General features: G+C 34.1%; 1 protein-coding gene across 1 annotated transcript; it reads left to right on the top strand.

Annotated features, from left to right (window-relative positions):
- Positions 1 to 7,954: 7,954 nt before the first annotated feature.
- On the top strand, positions 7,955 to 11,398 carry LOC131646019 (uncharacterized). The gene is made up of 15 exons (XM_058916194.1): positions 7,955 to 8,084; positions 8,154 to 8,256; positions 8,403 to 8,472; positions 8,554 to 8,710; positions 8,805 to 8,862; positions 8,967 to 9,031; positions 9,171 to 9,177; positions 9,269 to 9,329; positions 9,401 to 9,460; positions 9,547 to 9,566; positions 9,662 to 9,727; positions 9,831 to 9,998; positions 10,104 to 10,361; positions 10,440 to 10,652; positions 10,744 to 11,398. The coding sequence occupies exons 1-15, from the start codon at positions 8,005 to 8,007 to the stop codon at positions 11,143 to 11,145; spliced, it is 1,788 nt and encodes a 595-aa protein (XP_058772177.1). The 5' UTR covers positions 7,955 to 8,004; the 3' UTR covers positions 11,146 to 11,398.
- The last annotated feature ends 2,334 nt before the right edge of the window (positions 11,399 to 13,732 follow it).

The raw sequence follows: 13,732 nt of genomic DNA, 5'->3' as shown, positions 1-13,732 counted from the left end.
AAAGACGACACCAGCTGAAAATCCCTATAAGTAAAGCAATGGAGGAGCGAATCATAGAACTGGATCATGGTATTGAGGAGAGTCTCATCCACTTTGCTTCGTACCAGACTAATCAGCTTGTTGAGAGATTCTGGAAGTACGAGAGAACCTGTGATGTCATCACAAAGAACCTTCAATGGCATAGGTATCTTCTTGAAACTGAGGAAGGAAGGTTTACGGACTTTAATTTCCATGTTCAAATAACCTACAAAACAAAACATGGTTAATATCCCTTAGTTCCTTGAAATTGATATGCATGAATGCATGTATGCATGATGCAACGAAGAATAGTCATAACCAAATTCACATAATTCACACAATCTTTCCTTAGGTTTACGGCTTGCATGGAGTATGACCAGGTGATTACCCTTCCCAAAGGTACTTCTAGAGATAAGGATGAAATTAGTAACCAGGTTCTAAAAGGTACTCAGAATGATCGATCCTCCTAAAGCACCCTCGAACATGATACATGCATACCATGCAATGATACTTTGAGAAATAACCTATCTGAGTTGTAGCATCGGATAGCGACTATGCCCTCAACATACATCAAGAGTAGTCCCCCCACTATGTTCCTAAAAGCCAAGATGGGTTAAAGGTGACTAAAGGTCCTTAAGCTCTGACGCACCCAAGGGTATCCACACGAACCCCCCTCATACAAGAGAAGCATGCAAACAACCATGGAGGCCTAACTTAAGCGTGAACTTCATATTGACTCATCTCCCATATACATGAGAGAGGTCGCCATGACTATGCCACTTCCTATCTTATGATGCACTCGAATCCGGGTGTAGGATTCATCTTCCATTAAAACCCAAGCAACCTTGAAAAGTAAAGCAATCAAAACAAACAAATTAGTGATCTAAGCCCTAAGGTAAACCCCTCTTTAAAGACTCCCCAGCAGAGTCGCCAGTTCTGTAACTCGGTGAACTGACTTTTATTTTTATAGGCAACAATGTTGCGGTGAGCAAGAGTCGCCACCGACTTTTATTTTGTCCAATTTTAGGAAATGTAAAAAGTACAGAAAAAGACATTTCTTAAAAGAAAACGGGCTCGGGGGGTAGGTTATGAAAAGGGAAGGTGCAAGCACCCTTTTCATCCGTAGTTATCTACGGGCTCTTAATTTGCTTAGCTCATGTTTGTTTGTTTTGAGTTGAAAAAGGGGCATAAGTACTTTAGCGTGAATGCGTAGCCTTAGTTTTTGAAAGAGTATTGAAAAGATGTTTTTAATTGAGCTAGGCATATTAAGAGCACTACCCTAAATAGTTGGTCTTTTTCTATGCCTTTTAAAGTTCCTAGGACTATCCATACTATATAGAAGTAGGTAGTCCTTGTTTATATTGGACGTGTGGGTCATCGAAGGGTCATTGAGGTCATTTGAAGGCAACAAGTAGAGATACCTTTAGCAAATTCAAAGGGACGATCGTCACTTTTTCGTAGGCAACAATCGAGGGTCATCGAGGGAATTAGTGACGATTTTATATCGAGGGACTTTTGCTAATGGGTACCTCTACATTTCGAGGGACACGACCTTATAATCGAAGGCAACCAAGAGGGGTGTACCCTAAGGGTGAGTGAGTGCAAGTGTGTTGGATTCGATTATATTTTATCTTGTATTTTTTAGTTAGCTAGCGTTTGATTCAGTCTTACCATACACGCCATAATTTAAGCATACATCTAACACAATATATACAATAAAAATACAAAAATTAAAAGTGCGGGAAAGTAGAGAGACTCATTGAAATATTTAAATTTTTGACCTATATATATTCTAATACTTGAATAAAAACGATAAACATACATGCGCCATACACAGAGTTTTAGGTGAGAAAGAGAAAATCGCGAGGGAAAACATTTTTAGAAGATTAATAATAAGCCTAATTAATTAACCTAAATTTTTTTATATACAACCTAATTAAATTAATGTTGAAATTAAAAAAACTAAGATTAATAAACCTAATTTACTAAATTAGTTAAATTTAAATTAACTCTTAAATTAAATTAATAAAAAACCTAAAGTTAAATAAAATAAAATAAAATCATAAAATATAATCCAAATAGTCTTTGGGCTTACTTTGACCTTAAAATCACGTGGATAATCTATAATCCATGGCCCATTACTTAAAACTTTGAATTTGATCATTTAGGTTTCCACATTTTTCTTGAAAATCGACCAACTTGTACCAATCATATCTCCCTCATTTTTTATCATATGAAGGTGTTCTTGTACATTTTAGAAAGCTAAAAGAGTCCTCTAAAAGATCCTTTTGGTTTCACCTTCAATGATTTTACCATGTTCATTTACCATCCTTTGAGAAAAAGTGTCTTTTTGTTGACTTTCAAAAGGACCTATAATGTATTAGCTTGTATCTTTCAACTGGTGCATTTCTTGACTTTGGACCCAACATCAAAGTTGTAGATAATGAAATTTCCTTGAGAATAGGCTTTGGTTGGGCAATTTATGATGAACCATGTGGGAGATATGATCGGTCAAAGTTCAGTTGACTTTCTCCTTAAAACCCTTATTTAGTAACTTGGACTTTGATGATTTCTAAACTCTCCTTGATGAATCATGATCAACCCTTGATCAAATGATGAATAATACTTTAAGAGGTTGATGTTCATAAAAAATGAGGAGTTTTGGTTGTGATTTGACCATAGTTGACTTTTAGGTTTGAACTAGTCGACTGTTGATCATCTATGATGTTGCATGAGCAATTTTTGTGATTCAAAGCTTTGAATTTTGGTATGAGGATACCCTGGGTCCTAGGGGACACCATGAAGTCCATTTGAAGCCTTAGAAGTTCAGTTTCCTTGAAAAGAATCACAAACCTAATTTTGGGCCATGTCACTTTGGAGATACTTTTATCTGGTGAAAACCTTGGATACTTGAGTATGAGGAGACCAATTGTCTTGAACTATAATGGGAAAATTTTGGGGTATGACACAAGGACTTTGTTTGGGAACTTCTTCTTCCTCTTCTCCCGTTCTTGTCTCTCTCACGAGCACTCTCTTGTTCTAACTAGAATGAGATTCCCCTTATTTCTGTAATGTATTCATAATGAATGAAGGAAATGGATATATTTTCCTTCATTTTCAGCTCTTAAATCGTGAGGAAAAAACCATATTTCCATTTTAGGTGCTCACAATCTTAAATTTGGCCCGAGTCTCTCTAATTATGAGATTAGCTTAGAATAAGTGGTTGTGAACCTAAGATTTTTTGACTTTTCTGTTAAATTGATATTTTTTGCTCAAGCATATTTTGACAGGAAGGGGGATATGAGATGATTATACGCTAAGTATATATAGTTAAATTATCTTTTTGATATTGAAAGTACATGGATTAAGCAAACTAATTCTCGACAAAGACACTTAGAGGACCTGAAGATGTTTTTTCGACAAAAGTAATGGTTTGTAGTAGTTTATAAGTGAAAACTTGTGGAAGCAAAAAGAGGGAAAATGCCACATAATAGTGTATGTGTCATAGGCTAAAAAGTTGACCGTTATCGACGATTATCAATGTACATAGTATATAAAATGATCATGTCTATGTGACGAGGGTTCACGTATTTTCATTGTTGTTCTCTATAAAAATTGAATATCCAAGTTACGAAGATAAAAATTTGTTAAAAATGTATGAACTTGCATCCCACTTTTAATTCAAACAGTTTTTATTCAATTGTCTGATTATTTTGCTTCATTTGCTTTGTTCATTTAAATGTTCCAGCATTTATTTTCTTCAATCTTTACATTGAAAACCTTCAAGCACGAATATCATTATTCTAACTTTTGTACAGATTCTCCTTAGGATTTTTTGGAGTTTAACCCCTTAAGTGAACGAAAACTTGTGATTTGATCTACTAAAAATACCAGTAAATAAATTGGCCCGCCCAATGGAACCCTTTTGTGCAAAAATTTAAACTTTTGTAGAAAAGTGTTTGTGCTTTTATTTTTCGTTTTAATCTTCATGCGTACAATGTTCTCAATGTTAGAATGTTTATGTATCTAAGGAGTGATAATATTCTTGAGATGACGCGTCAATTGTGAAAAAATCCTTCCCTTTCCTTGAACGACACTCCAAATGCATAAGGGCAACCAATCGAACCAACAGTTGGTGGTGCAGTTACTTCAGCGTCCATTGGAGTAACCACTTCTTTTGTGAGTCAAACGTTAGATGCTTATGTAGAAACAAACAAAAATGATCAAGAAATTGACATAGTTTTCGAGTGTGTTGAAGAAAGTGAGGTTAATTTGGCAGAATTAAAGCTAGGGTCTCCATATGTTTGTAAGGTTTTAAGACCTTCGATTGGAAAAAATCATGTTAAACCAAGTAAAAATGAAAATTTATTACAAAAAATTATACATTTGATCTAACCAAATGTGACAAAAAAATTATCTTTTAGTTGTTGATGGTCAAATGATGGTGCCAAAAGGCCTAAAGACACCACCATTGGAACAAAGGAAGAAAAAAGGTTTTTGTAAATACCTTAATTTTCTTGGTCATAAAGTGTCTCAATGTGTTATTTTCAGGGATTTGGTGTGATATTATCAGAAATAGGGTAGGATAAAGTTTGGAGATAAACAGAAGCCCACAAATGACAATCGATTCAAATCCTCTGCAAGTCGAGGAAACACACTTTGTCGAACCTATAAAAATTATAATGATAGACACTGTCGAAGGTCTCGACAAGAATTTCGAATAAGTGAGCATGCTTAACTATACAGAGAAGATGAAGGTGGTATACCTGAAGGCTGAGGAAGAATTGATTGACTTCCTGAACATGTGCAAGATTAAAGGCTCAGAAGTAATGATATGTTCTTGATGTAATGCACTGTTTAATAATAAGGCTACTGGAGACATTAAGAAGATCAAACCCCAATAGACGAGAAAGAATGGTCGAGACGACAAAAGGACCGAGCTTGCTTTCAACAAACGAGTAGTTCCTTACAAGACATACTAGAGTAAAACCTATGTTCTAGTTACTAATGTTCCTCTTGGTAAGTAGATTAGGTCCACAATTAAAAAACATTGATCCCAAAAAATGGATATTGATCAAATTTGGTGCGAGCACGTCGTGCCACAATAATTCATAAGTGTCAAAGAAGTAATCATATGCTTCTAAAAATTACTTCAGAAACAAACTTATGACTAGGTCCTAGTGGAGAAGACACCAAAGCAGGAAGAAGGCAACTTTCGAGGTTGCAGAATCAAGAAACAATGGTAGATCCCAGGCTACACTAAATGCTCAAATGGAGAAGAAACCAATGAGGGAAAAGTTGTTTCATCATTTTCCAACAATAGTAAAACCCAAAGGGAAAGGCGCGATGCAAAATGAAGATGATGACATGTTGATTGATAATTTTTATTCTGGATCAGAAGGTCAATTAAACATAATATGTAATGTGGTCTCTATTCTACCCATCGAATTTGACCAAATTACTTAGGTAATTGAAGAAGAAGATGATTGTTTTGCTGCTGAACTAGAAAATCACAAACCTTTATGTTATTATGTAATGAGTAATTATTGCGTCGGGGAAGAAAAGGAAATTTTTGAAAGGTCTGGCAAAGGGATGAAACAAAATCTAAAGCCCTTTTTCATATGGGCTAAAGTGGATAATGTAGGCGTTAACAAATTTCTAGTTGATAAGGGGTCATCGACTAACTTGTTGCAACATTCTTTATTAAGGAATTCAAGGATTGTTTCGCTTAGGATTATGATGAAATTCCATGGCTCAGTTGAGAGTTAGTGGAATTAAAGTTACCGATTCGACTGAAAAGAAACTAGTGAAGCAAATGCAAAGATTTGCACCAGAAGTGATGTTGAAGATCAAAGAGGAAATCAAAAGGCTTATAAGGAAGAAATTCATATGAACTACAAGGTATGTCGAATGGTTATCAAATATAGTCCATGTTATTAAAAAGAATGAGACTCTTAAAGTCTATATTAATTTTAGAGATTTAAATATCGCTACTCCAAAAGATGAATATCCAATGCATGTAGTAGAAATGCTAGTCGATTCAGCAATATACTTTAAATATTTGGGTCCTTTAGATGGTTATTATGGGTATAACCAAATTTTTATTAAGAGTTGTCCTCCATATTTGGTCTTCAAATGGCACCCATCAACTCCAATAAATGGTTTGCAACCATTTATGAACCCCTTTTTACATTCATCAAAACAAAAGTAAAAAGAACCAAATATTGGATGGATTGTTGGGATTGGTCTATCACCGTTGATCTTCACAGTATTCCCAGCATTTACCCTTTGCAAATCAGCAGCATATCTCCATAGGATATCATATTGATTGTCTGAATCTCCCTCAATTATCTTCTTTGCTATCAGCTTAGCTTTCCCAGCCTGAGCCACAATTATTCCTACTGAATAATTTTGTCTCATGTCTTGAATTATATCACAAATCCTCACTATATTAGATGTTTGCATTTTCTTCACAACTCCATTGGCCACCCACCTTGAATTTACAGATATATTATCTAAAACCCTAGAATATGTGTGGGTGTCATTTATAGTCTTAATGGCATAAGTGTGCTTCTGACCCACCCTAGAGCAAAGCATTAAAAACCGCATTTAGCCTTGCATTCTACCCTTACCCTGTACCCCTCATTTTTCATAAAATTTATTTCGCTACCATTTAAAATTGTCCACTCACTTATGGCCTCTCCAAAGTCATCTAGAGAATTGAACTGCATAACTCACTTAAACTTAAAATTCTTATTAAATTTCTCTTACCTGAACTTCTCAAACCTAGGCCCTTTTTCATCTTAAGAGTTATCTGGATTAGAGCTGTCTAGCTCTTCACTAATATAGTCATCATTTTCACATTTACTCTTTTTGGGACAAGGTAACAATCCAGCTATTATTGGACACTCACTAATCGGTATAGTGACATCAATTCCATCGAATCCATCTGCAATAGCAATGGTTCTTTCATCCTCACTGTCAATCAACCCTTCAACTCCCACTTCATCACTTACATCTAACTCAACCATTTCATTCACACACCTAGGCCTCATAACTGTTACTTCTATACCACAGACATCATGTTCCACAAACATTTCTCCATCCACTTGCATCGCACAAGCATAAGCAGAGAAATCATAAACATCATCATTATTAATTTGAAAAACATTTTCATCTATGTAAGTGATTTTGGTCCACATTATGTACCACATTAGGAAAGAATGCTCCAAATGCTTTCTGTTTTATTTTTTATTTCATTATGACATGGCAATTCATTTAACCAATTATGACATGGCAATTCATTTAATCCAGTCAGCAAGTAAAAAACTGCCAACAAGGATACATAACATGCCCAGTCAACGAAACATGAGAATAAGAGTGAGTGAAACTAGAATCTGTGTTATATAAGGGGAAAATTAAAAAAAAAAAAAAACTAATAAGCGTGTAAAACAAAACTCGCTCTAATGATAGGGGCGACATATATTTAACCCAAAATGAAACATATTTTGGAGGAAAATTCTTAAGTAAACACAGATATAAGAAATTCTCTTACACATAATCAATCGCAAAATTTTAATTAATTAAAAAATAAATACATGATTTTCTCTCTTATCCATAATCACAACCACTCATAAATTTAAATAAAAAATAAATTAAAAATTTTCTCATTTTTTATTAATTGTTTTTAAGAATGAGGATTTATGGTTGTTTGAAAACCATAAATCCTCATTCTTAAAAACAACTAATAAAAAGTGTTATTTATAATATGATTATAGTTTGATGATGAGTAGCAAGAGGCAAAAGCCTAAAGCAGACGTGTTCCAAGTTTCGTCCCATTTGCATGACGATTCTTAACTTACACCGCTCTACTGGTTTTCCTTAATTTCTCAACATTCTTATCCTTTCTTCTTCATCCACCATCACTATGAATATGGTTTCTTCTCCAACCATAATCCTCTTCCTTTCCTTTTCTGCAATCCCAATATGGACACCCTTCTTTTCCTACTCATCATCCTTTCCCTCTCTCCATCTCCTTCCTTCTCCATCCACAATTTCCACCAACCGTAAGCATTACTACTTCCTTCATTTCTTACAATGTATCCTTATTCTTGAACTGTTTCTGTTTTTTACAGTTTTCCTATTGTGGAACCTGATCCTGGTCATACAAAACTACGTCTTTCAAGAGAAGGTTTGGAGGCTATTGAGAGAATAAACAATCCCATTGCGTCTGTGGCTGTATGTTTCACTGCAAATTTAAACCATGCATTTTTTGTTTTTGCTGATTGTTAGATTATCTTGTAAGATTATTTTCTATATTCTAATAACAACCCGTTTCCGAGAATTCAACTTTTATTAGTTTATGGTTGTTTTGTTTGTATAAGGTGATTGGGCCGCATCGTTCTGGAAAATCTTTCTTGCTTAATCAACTCCTCTCTCTTTCTTGTTATGAAGGTGCATATTTTCTATGCTTTCTGTTGTTGCATATCGGTATTTGATAGTTAAATGATTTACTTTGAAATATTTTTTTGTTAGGATTTGGTGTTGGGCACATGCGCGAAGTCAAGACAAAAGGGATATGGGTTTGGGGAACTCCTATAGAGTTAGATATCAACGGAGTAAGAACTTCTGTATTTTACCTTGATACAGAAGGATTTGAAAGTGTTGGGAAGTCCAATGTATATGATGATCGGTAATTGATGATTAGTCATGTATTCTGTGTTCATTTTTTTTGTTGAATTGAATCATGTATGGTTTTTTTAGTAGGCCTATTCTTGCATTTGCAGGATTTTCGCTCTTGCGACTGTCATGAGTTCTGTGCTTATATATAATTTGCCTGAGACGGTATGATAATGTCTTTCTCCCCTAATTTTGATCTCATCAGTCAGCACACATTTTTTTGATAAAAAGTTAGGCCAATCTCAAATGTTATCGTCTTTGTGTGTTAGATACGAGAGGCTGACATCTCGCGACTCTCTTTTGCGGTGGAGCTTGCTGAAGAATTTTATGGGAGGTTTGCATCTGGATGGAATTGTTAATCTTATCTGTCCTTTTGAAATTGCTTTGTAAAACTCTTTGTTTTACGGAGACATTATGGTTACTAACCTGTCGATTTGTTTTGCATATCTCAAATAACTGCCATATGTTAACAGAGTGAAGGTAAGCCAAGGGCCTGAATATTGTCTGCATTGATCAAATCTTTTTTATGTAAAATTGATTGATTTTGTTAAAATGTCTGCATATTTTGTAGGGTAATGATGTGGCCTTTGAACCTGCTAAGCTCTTGTGGCTCATCCAACGTGATTTTCTGCGTAAGTTCATAAATACTTCGCTCATTGCGTGTAGTCTACTGGCTTTTGATATTTTCCTTAATCGTCTATAGAAGGGAAATCCGTGCAAGAAATGGTGAATGAAGCTCTTCAACGAGTCCCAAATACCAATGGTTAGCACTGTTTCTTGCAGCCTTGGAGAAAATTTACTTAAACACAGCCTAATGATCTGACTGAATTTTTTACTATTTAACTGCAGGGGACAAAAATATTGACTTGGTATCTCCTCAACTGGATTTCTATTTCCAATTGCCGGTGAAGTATTACTATTCCAAAACTGATAATTTATACTGAAAGTTAACTTCTTCATTCAGGTAAATCAGATCCGGGACTCGCTTGCTAGTATGGGGGACAACAATACTGCCTTTAGTTTACCACAGGTATGTGTTAGTCTAGTATATTGATTCAAAGGTCTATATAAACTCTTGCTATATTAGAGTGCAGTCTTTATGTTAAGTATTTCATCGATTGATCACTCAACAGCCACATCTCTTGAGGACAAAGCTTTGTGATCTGAAAGATTTTGAACTCGATCAACTATATGTTACGAGAAGGGAGCAATTGAAAGAGCTTGTTACCAATATAATCTCTCCAAAGATTGTACAAGGAAAGACTTTAAATGGGAAGGAATTTGTTTCTTTCTTGAAGCAGGTACTTAGCTTCTAAACAGTTTTTCAGAGTTAATGTTTTGGATGCGACGTTGTTTTTGTGCGTCTCCATTGAACTAGTTTGATTATATTGACATTTTAAATGCAGATACTTGACGCGTTAAACAAAGGCGAGATTCCATCATCAGGCTCTCTTGTGGAGGTTTTCAACAAAGGTATTATTGAGAGATGTCTCAAGTTATACAGCGAAAAGATGGCAACATTGGATCTACCTTTTTCAGAGGAATCTCTGCATGGAGTCCATGATAGGTCTCGAGACGAAGTCATGAAAGTCTTTGATCAGCAACATTTTGGCCATCACCATGCTAAAAAATCAACCATGCAGCTGGATGAAGAAATACAAAAGGTGTTGTTTGAAACATTTTGGTATTATAATTGAATTATCGAAAGCTTATAATTTTATTCGGGAAATGAAATGATGCAGATGTATAAGAACGTCATTTTGCAAAACGAGTACCAATCTTCAAAGCTCTGCGAGGCGCTGTACACCAAATGTGAGGACAAAATGGATCAGCTTCAAGTTCTCAGACTTCCTTCCTTGGCAAAATTCAATGCAGGTTTCTTGCAATGCAATCAAAGTTTTGATCGTGAATGCGTAGGACCTTCAAAAAAAACTTATGCGGCTCGGATGATGAAGGTTCGATGCAATAACATTTTTAATTAACAGTTGAGTTGTTTCATGAAGTAAATTAACATGGTTTGGTAACAAATGGAAATGCATTCTGCAGATGTTAGCGAAGTCCCGGTCGCAATTTATAAAGGAGTACAACCAAAGGCTTTTCAATTGGTTGGTGGTGTTCTCTCTGATCATGGTAGTGATTGGACGTTTTGTTGTGAAGTTCATTTTGATTGAAATTGGAGCATGGATACTGTTTATATTTCTGGAGACATACACTAAGATGTTTTGGTCAGTGGAGTCACTTTACTATAACTCAGCTTGGCAGTTTGTAGTTGCAACCTGGGAAACTCTTGTTTACAACCCAATCTTGGATCTTGACAGATGGGTTATACCTGTTGGTGTAATGTTGTCAGTGTTTGTGATCTATTGGTGGAGTTATGGGAGGAAATATGGATCCCAGTGGCTATTACCTTTATACAGAAGCAATAAGAATCGACCACGAACGGACTAAATCTATGATGTTGCAGATTTGGGCTTCTAAGATGGACATGATGTGTCTATGGTGGGTGTGGATTGTCATTTATCATTGGATGGTTCTTGTAGGAGAGAGAAAGATACAACCACATTATGAAATTATTCAACAAATGTCTTCCTTTGTTTATAATAGGGTGGAAAAAAACATTGAAACAATCAATGGATTAAATAATGTATATTCATTCATTTATAAACAAAACAAAGATAACCAAACATGTAATGATTTGAAATGCCCCTTATTGAAGTTATACAGTTTATGGAATACATAAATCAATAAAAATGCAATTGAAATGGAGTAAATGGAACTGAAAGGAGCAAAACCATACTCAAGAAGCATTAGATAATTATGATCGTAATTTTGTTTGATTAGTAATAAGATATCATATACAATGTTAAGATAATAATGTGTGTCAGTTTGATATGAAAGGAGTGATGAACAAATAAACAAAATATATCGCACAGATAATTGTTAACTCAGTTCGGGATAATGGTACGTATATTTGAAGGACATTGACTAAATGAAAGAAAATTCATTTTTGATAGTCATTATAGTACACTGCGGTCTCATATGAACTCTTTTAATTTAGTGCTTCAATTTAGTGCTCTTTTCTAATATTATTTGTGAATTTCGACTTAGACTCCCCTCAATTTAAGATATTTCTCAATTTCACTCGAACACTCTCTCAAGTATTTATAATCTCAAGTATTTATAAGATTACATTTATGTGTGGCGTGATAGATGACAAGTACAACAAAATACTCTCCCCTTCTAACTTAAAAAAGATACTCAATAATTGAGAATTACAAACAAAATACAAAAATTCACTAAAATAAAAACTCTAGATATTCTTGCTAAAGCATGTCTTCAAATAAGAAGAACAATCTTCTCATGTAGAGATTATAGTTTATCCAAAAGCCCAACATGGTACAATTAAAATCCAATTGAATCAAATATTCACTAAACGAAGTTTTGAATTTAAATCAAATTCAATTAAATCTACTCATGCAAGATTTGTTTGATTAAATCTTTTTCAATCAATATCTTTGCAAACTAACTTTTGCAAAATCTTTGACTAAAGAAATTTGAGATAAAACTTTTGTTTAAAGCTATCCAATTAAATTTTTTAATCAATGCAAATCCAATTAAATATTTTCAATATGATTTTGACAATTAAAATTTTTTTAACCAAAATCTTTACAAAATAAATCTATAAAATCTTGAATAAATCAATCATATATGGATCACAAAATCTAGAATCAATCGTAAAATCAAATGAGTCAAATCAAACTTTCCAAAAATAGCGCAATAGAGAAACACGTACCCAAGATGTCCTCAACAACTTTCGAAACATCTTATACTTGACATTTTTCCTATAAAATAAATTAATAAAATGTAATAGCAAACTTTTCATTTGGCTATTTTTTAGACAAAGCATAGGCTAAACACTTTTTCCATAACACATGGACATCAGAAGATAGCACAAGAAAATGATAATTTAGTAGTGTGATTCGAATCACACTATTTACAGAATCAAACTTAAATTGAGCTCGAGAAACTTTTTCACATTTTCATGATTTGAATCACATGTTTCATTATTCAAATCACAACACTTTTTTTCTAGAACTCTGATTCGAATCAACATCTTTTATGACTTGAATCATGTGATTCGAATCACAGATTGTGTGACTCAAATCACACAAATGGGTTATCATATGTTCATTTTTCTTGATTTAAATCGCTTAATTTTCTGACTCAAATCATACCTCTTGCTTATGACTCGAATCATACACCATTTTCACTCATTTTCGTGCAAGATCTCCAACGCATATAAAATATTTTTTCTATCAAAACCTCTCACAATATTGGAAAACATACACTTCCACTATTGATTTGAAAACTCATAACTTACTTGTTCTCCCAATTTCAAAAGGATTTTTGAATCTATCTTGGATGCTTGAAAACAATTTCTTTCATCTTATACCTAATTCTAATTCCATTTTCGTGTGATTTTAAATCTCGTCTTTGGAGATTTGTGATTATTCAGGAGATTAAAATATTAAGTTTAACGTTGCTTTGAATATTTTCTTGAGATTTTAGAGGTTTGAAAGACGTGTGGTGTTGTGGCTAATTTTGACAAGTCAAATGAAAAAGAATGAGGTTTTTCTCTCTAGAATTACTTTGGTAGTATTTCATGGAAGCCTACGGATAAAGTAGGGGTTCTTCTCAATCTTCAGACAGACCAACACTCAAGATACTAGTAAGATCAAGGAAATACCACTGCATAATAGAGACTTTGCAGCAGAATTATTGGGACTGGAAGATTCAAGACGATTTTGGATAAAATTGTAAGAGGATTTAGTTTGGATATTTTGTACAAGTCAAGGGATCCAGATAGAATTTTTTATATATTTTTAGCATTATTTGGATATTGTGTTTGTACTAAACTTTGTATAATTTATCATAAACTATATTGGAATACCAAAATTTTCAAAGGAAAACCATTGGAGAGTTAAGTAGGCTTAGCAAGGATGATAGTCAGATCACTGTAAATTCAAAGTACATT

Source organism: Vicia villosa, linkage group LG2 (assembly GCF_029867415.1).
Source record: "Vicia villosa cultivar HV-30 ecotype Madison, WI linkage group LG2, Vvil1.0, whole genome shotgun sequence".
Classification (NCBI taxonomy): domain Eukaryota; kingdom Viridiplantae; phylum Streptophyta; class Magnoliopsida; order Fabales; family Fabaceae; genus Vicia; species Vicia villosa.
The sequence above is the reverse complement of the archived record's forward strand: the minus strand, read 5'-3'. Positions and strand labels throughout refer to the sequence as shown.

Coding starts and splice junctions, on each gene's coding strand:
- LOC131646019 (XM_058916194.1), top strand. CDS start 8,005: ATGGACACCCTTCTTTTCCTACTCATCATCCTTTCCCTCTCTCCATCT. Junction 9,461..9,546: donor ACGAGTCCCAAATACCAATG/GTTAGCACTGTT, acceptor ATTTAACTGCAG/GGGACAAAAATATTGACTTG. Junction 9,728..9,830: donor CTGCCTTTAGTTTACCACAG/GTATGTGTTAGT, acceptor ATCACTCAACAG/CCACATCTCTTGAGGACAAA.